Consider the following 2,446-nt stretch of genomic DNA (forward strand, 5'->3'; position numbering starts at 1 on the left):
TACAGCACAGCCAGCCATCTCTACAGCTATTACATTTGTATCACCTCCTCTGGCTTGAGGCAATCCAGCACTCGTAGGGCGTGGTGCAGCTAGGGGTGGTGCACAGAGTTCGGGAGGACCCAACCGTTTCTATGATATGAAGGGTCGCCAGAGTTTAGAGGCTTCTCTAGATGTCGTCACAGGTATATTAACTATCCAATCTCATGATATGTATGCTCTTATTGATCCCGGTTCCACCTTCTCCTATGTCACTCCCTATGTTGCTATAGAATTTGGGATAGAACCGGAATCGTTTCATGAGCCATTCTCTGTATCTACTCTGGTTGGTGAGTCTATTGTGGCCGCGCGGGTTTATAGTGACTGTGTTGTCATGGTGCATGGTCGGGACACCATGGCCAATATAATTGAACTAGGGATGGTTTATTTTTATGTAATCATAGGGATGGACTGGCTTTATTCATGTTTTGCTAAGCTTAATTGCCGAACTAGAACCGTTAGATTTGAATTTCCAAATGAGCCAGTTGTTGAGTGGAAGGGGGATGATGTAGTGCCAAAGGGTAGGCTTATTTATTACTTTAAGGCTGCCAAGCTGATCAATAAGGGATGTATTTACCATTTGGTTCAGGTTACGGACACCGACGCTGAGGCACCTTCACTTGAGTCTGTACCAGTTGTGAATGAATTTCCGGAGGTCTTTCCTGATAAACTCCCTGAGATCCCTCCAGACAGGGAGATTAATTTTAGGATTGATCTGATGCCATGCACGCAATCTATATCTATTCCACCTTATAGAATGGCACCAGCAGAGTTGAGGGAGCTAAAGGAACAATTAAAGGATTTGTTAGAGAAGGGTTTCATCCGGCCGAGTGTTTTGCCTTGGGGTGCACCGGTTCTCTTGGTAAGGAAGAAAGATGGGTCGCTGAGAATATGATTATCGACAGCTCAACAAAGTCAATTTCAAGAATAAGTACCCGCTACCAAGAATAGATGACTTGTTCGATCAATTGCTGGGTGCTAAGTATTTCTCCAAAATTGATTTGAGATCCGGGTATGGGCACTTTGAATTTCTGGTAATGTCTTTTGGGCTAACAAATGCCCCGACAACTTTCATGGATCTTATCAACCGAGTTTTCAAGTTGTTCCTCGAATTGTTTTGATAGTGTTTATCGACGATATCCTTGTATATTCACGAAGTCGAGAGGACCACGCCGGTCATCTCAGGGCAGCTCTACAGACTCAACGTCAGCACCAGTTGTATCCGAAGTTTTTGAAATGTGAATTTTGGCTTGAATCTGTTGCGTTCTTGTGTCATGTCGTCTCTAGAGAAGGAATTAAGCTTGATCCTCTGAAGATTGCAGCTGTGAAGAATTGGCCTGGACCTACAACTCCAACTAAAATTCATAGTTTCTTGGGCTTATCCGGATATTACAGGGAATTTGTGGAGGGATTCTCCACTCTTGCCTCTCCATTGACTAAGTTGACGCAGAAGACAGCTAAGTTCCAATGATCAGATGCTTGTGAAAGGAGCTTCCAGGAGTTGAAATCAAGATTGACTACAACACCGGTATTGACCCTACCAGAGGGTACAAATGGATTTGTGGTATATTGTGATGCTTCAGGAATCAGACTTGGGTGTGTGTTAATGCAACATGGCAAGGTGATAGCTTATTCTTCTAGGCAACTCAATAATCACGAAAAGAACTAGCCAACACATGACTTAGAGCTTGCGGCAGTGGCATTTGTATTGAATATTTGGCTTCATTATTTGTATGGGGTCCATGTGGATATATTCATGGACCATAAGAGCCTTCAATACATTTTCAAGGATAAGGAATTAAATTTGAGGCAGAGAAGATGGCTTGAGTTACTAAAGTATTATGACATTGATATTCTGTATCATCCTAGGAAGGCTAATGTTGTAGCGGATGCTCTTAGCCGGAAATCTATGGGCAGTTTGGCTCACTTGGAGGCATATCAAAGGTCGTTGGCCAAGGAGGTTCACCGGTTGTCTAGCTTGGGAGTTCGCCTAGCGGATTCTAGTGAAGGAGGAGTGATTGTTCAAAATAGGGCTGAATCATCGCTTGTTGTGGAAGTCTAATAAAAGCAATACAACGACCCATTGTTGGTACAATTGAAGGAAAGGATTCATAAATATAAGACCATGGCCTTTTCTCTTGGCATGGCTGATGGTACACTAAGGTACCAAGGGCGACTATGTGTGCTAGATGTGGATTGTCTCCGGGAAAGAATCATGACTGAGGCTCACACTTCCAGGTATTCTGTGCATCTGAGCTGTACAAAAATGTACCATGATCTTAAAGATGTCGACTGGTTGAACGATATGAAGAGGAACGTAGCAAACTTTATGGCAAGATGTCCAAATTGGCAACAAGTAAAGTCTGAGCATCAAAGGTCGGGTGGGTTAGCCCAGAACATAGAAATTTTG

The 2,446-nt window shown here is 43.3% G+C and overlaps 1 protein-coding gene across 1 annotated transcript; it reads left to right on the forward strand.

Moving 5' to 3' along the window:
* The first annotated feature begins 442 nt into the window (after positions 1-442).
* LOC138907789 (uncharacterized) lies at positions 443-1,507 on the forward strand. Its single transcript, XM_070198402.1, has 2 exons — positions 443-840; positions 1,324-1,507. The coding sequence occupies exons 1-2, from the start codon at positions 443-445 to the stop codon at positions 1,505-1,507; spliced, it is 582 nt and encodes a 193-aa protein (XP_070054503.1).
* The last annotated feature ends 939 nt before the right edge of the window (positions 1,508-2,446 follow it).

The sequence above is a fragment of the Nicotiana tomentosiformis genome, chromosome 3 (assembly GCF_000390325.3).
Source record: "Nicotiana tomentosiformis chromosome 3, ASM39032v3, whole genome shotgun sequence".
In the NCBI taxonomy this organism is placed as follows: Eukaryota; Viridiplantae; Streptophyta; class Magnoliopsida; order Solanales; family Solanaceae; genus Nicotiana; species Nicotiana tomentosiformis.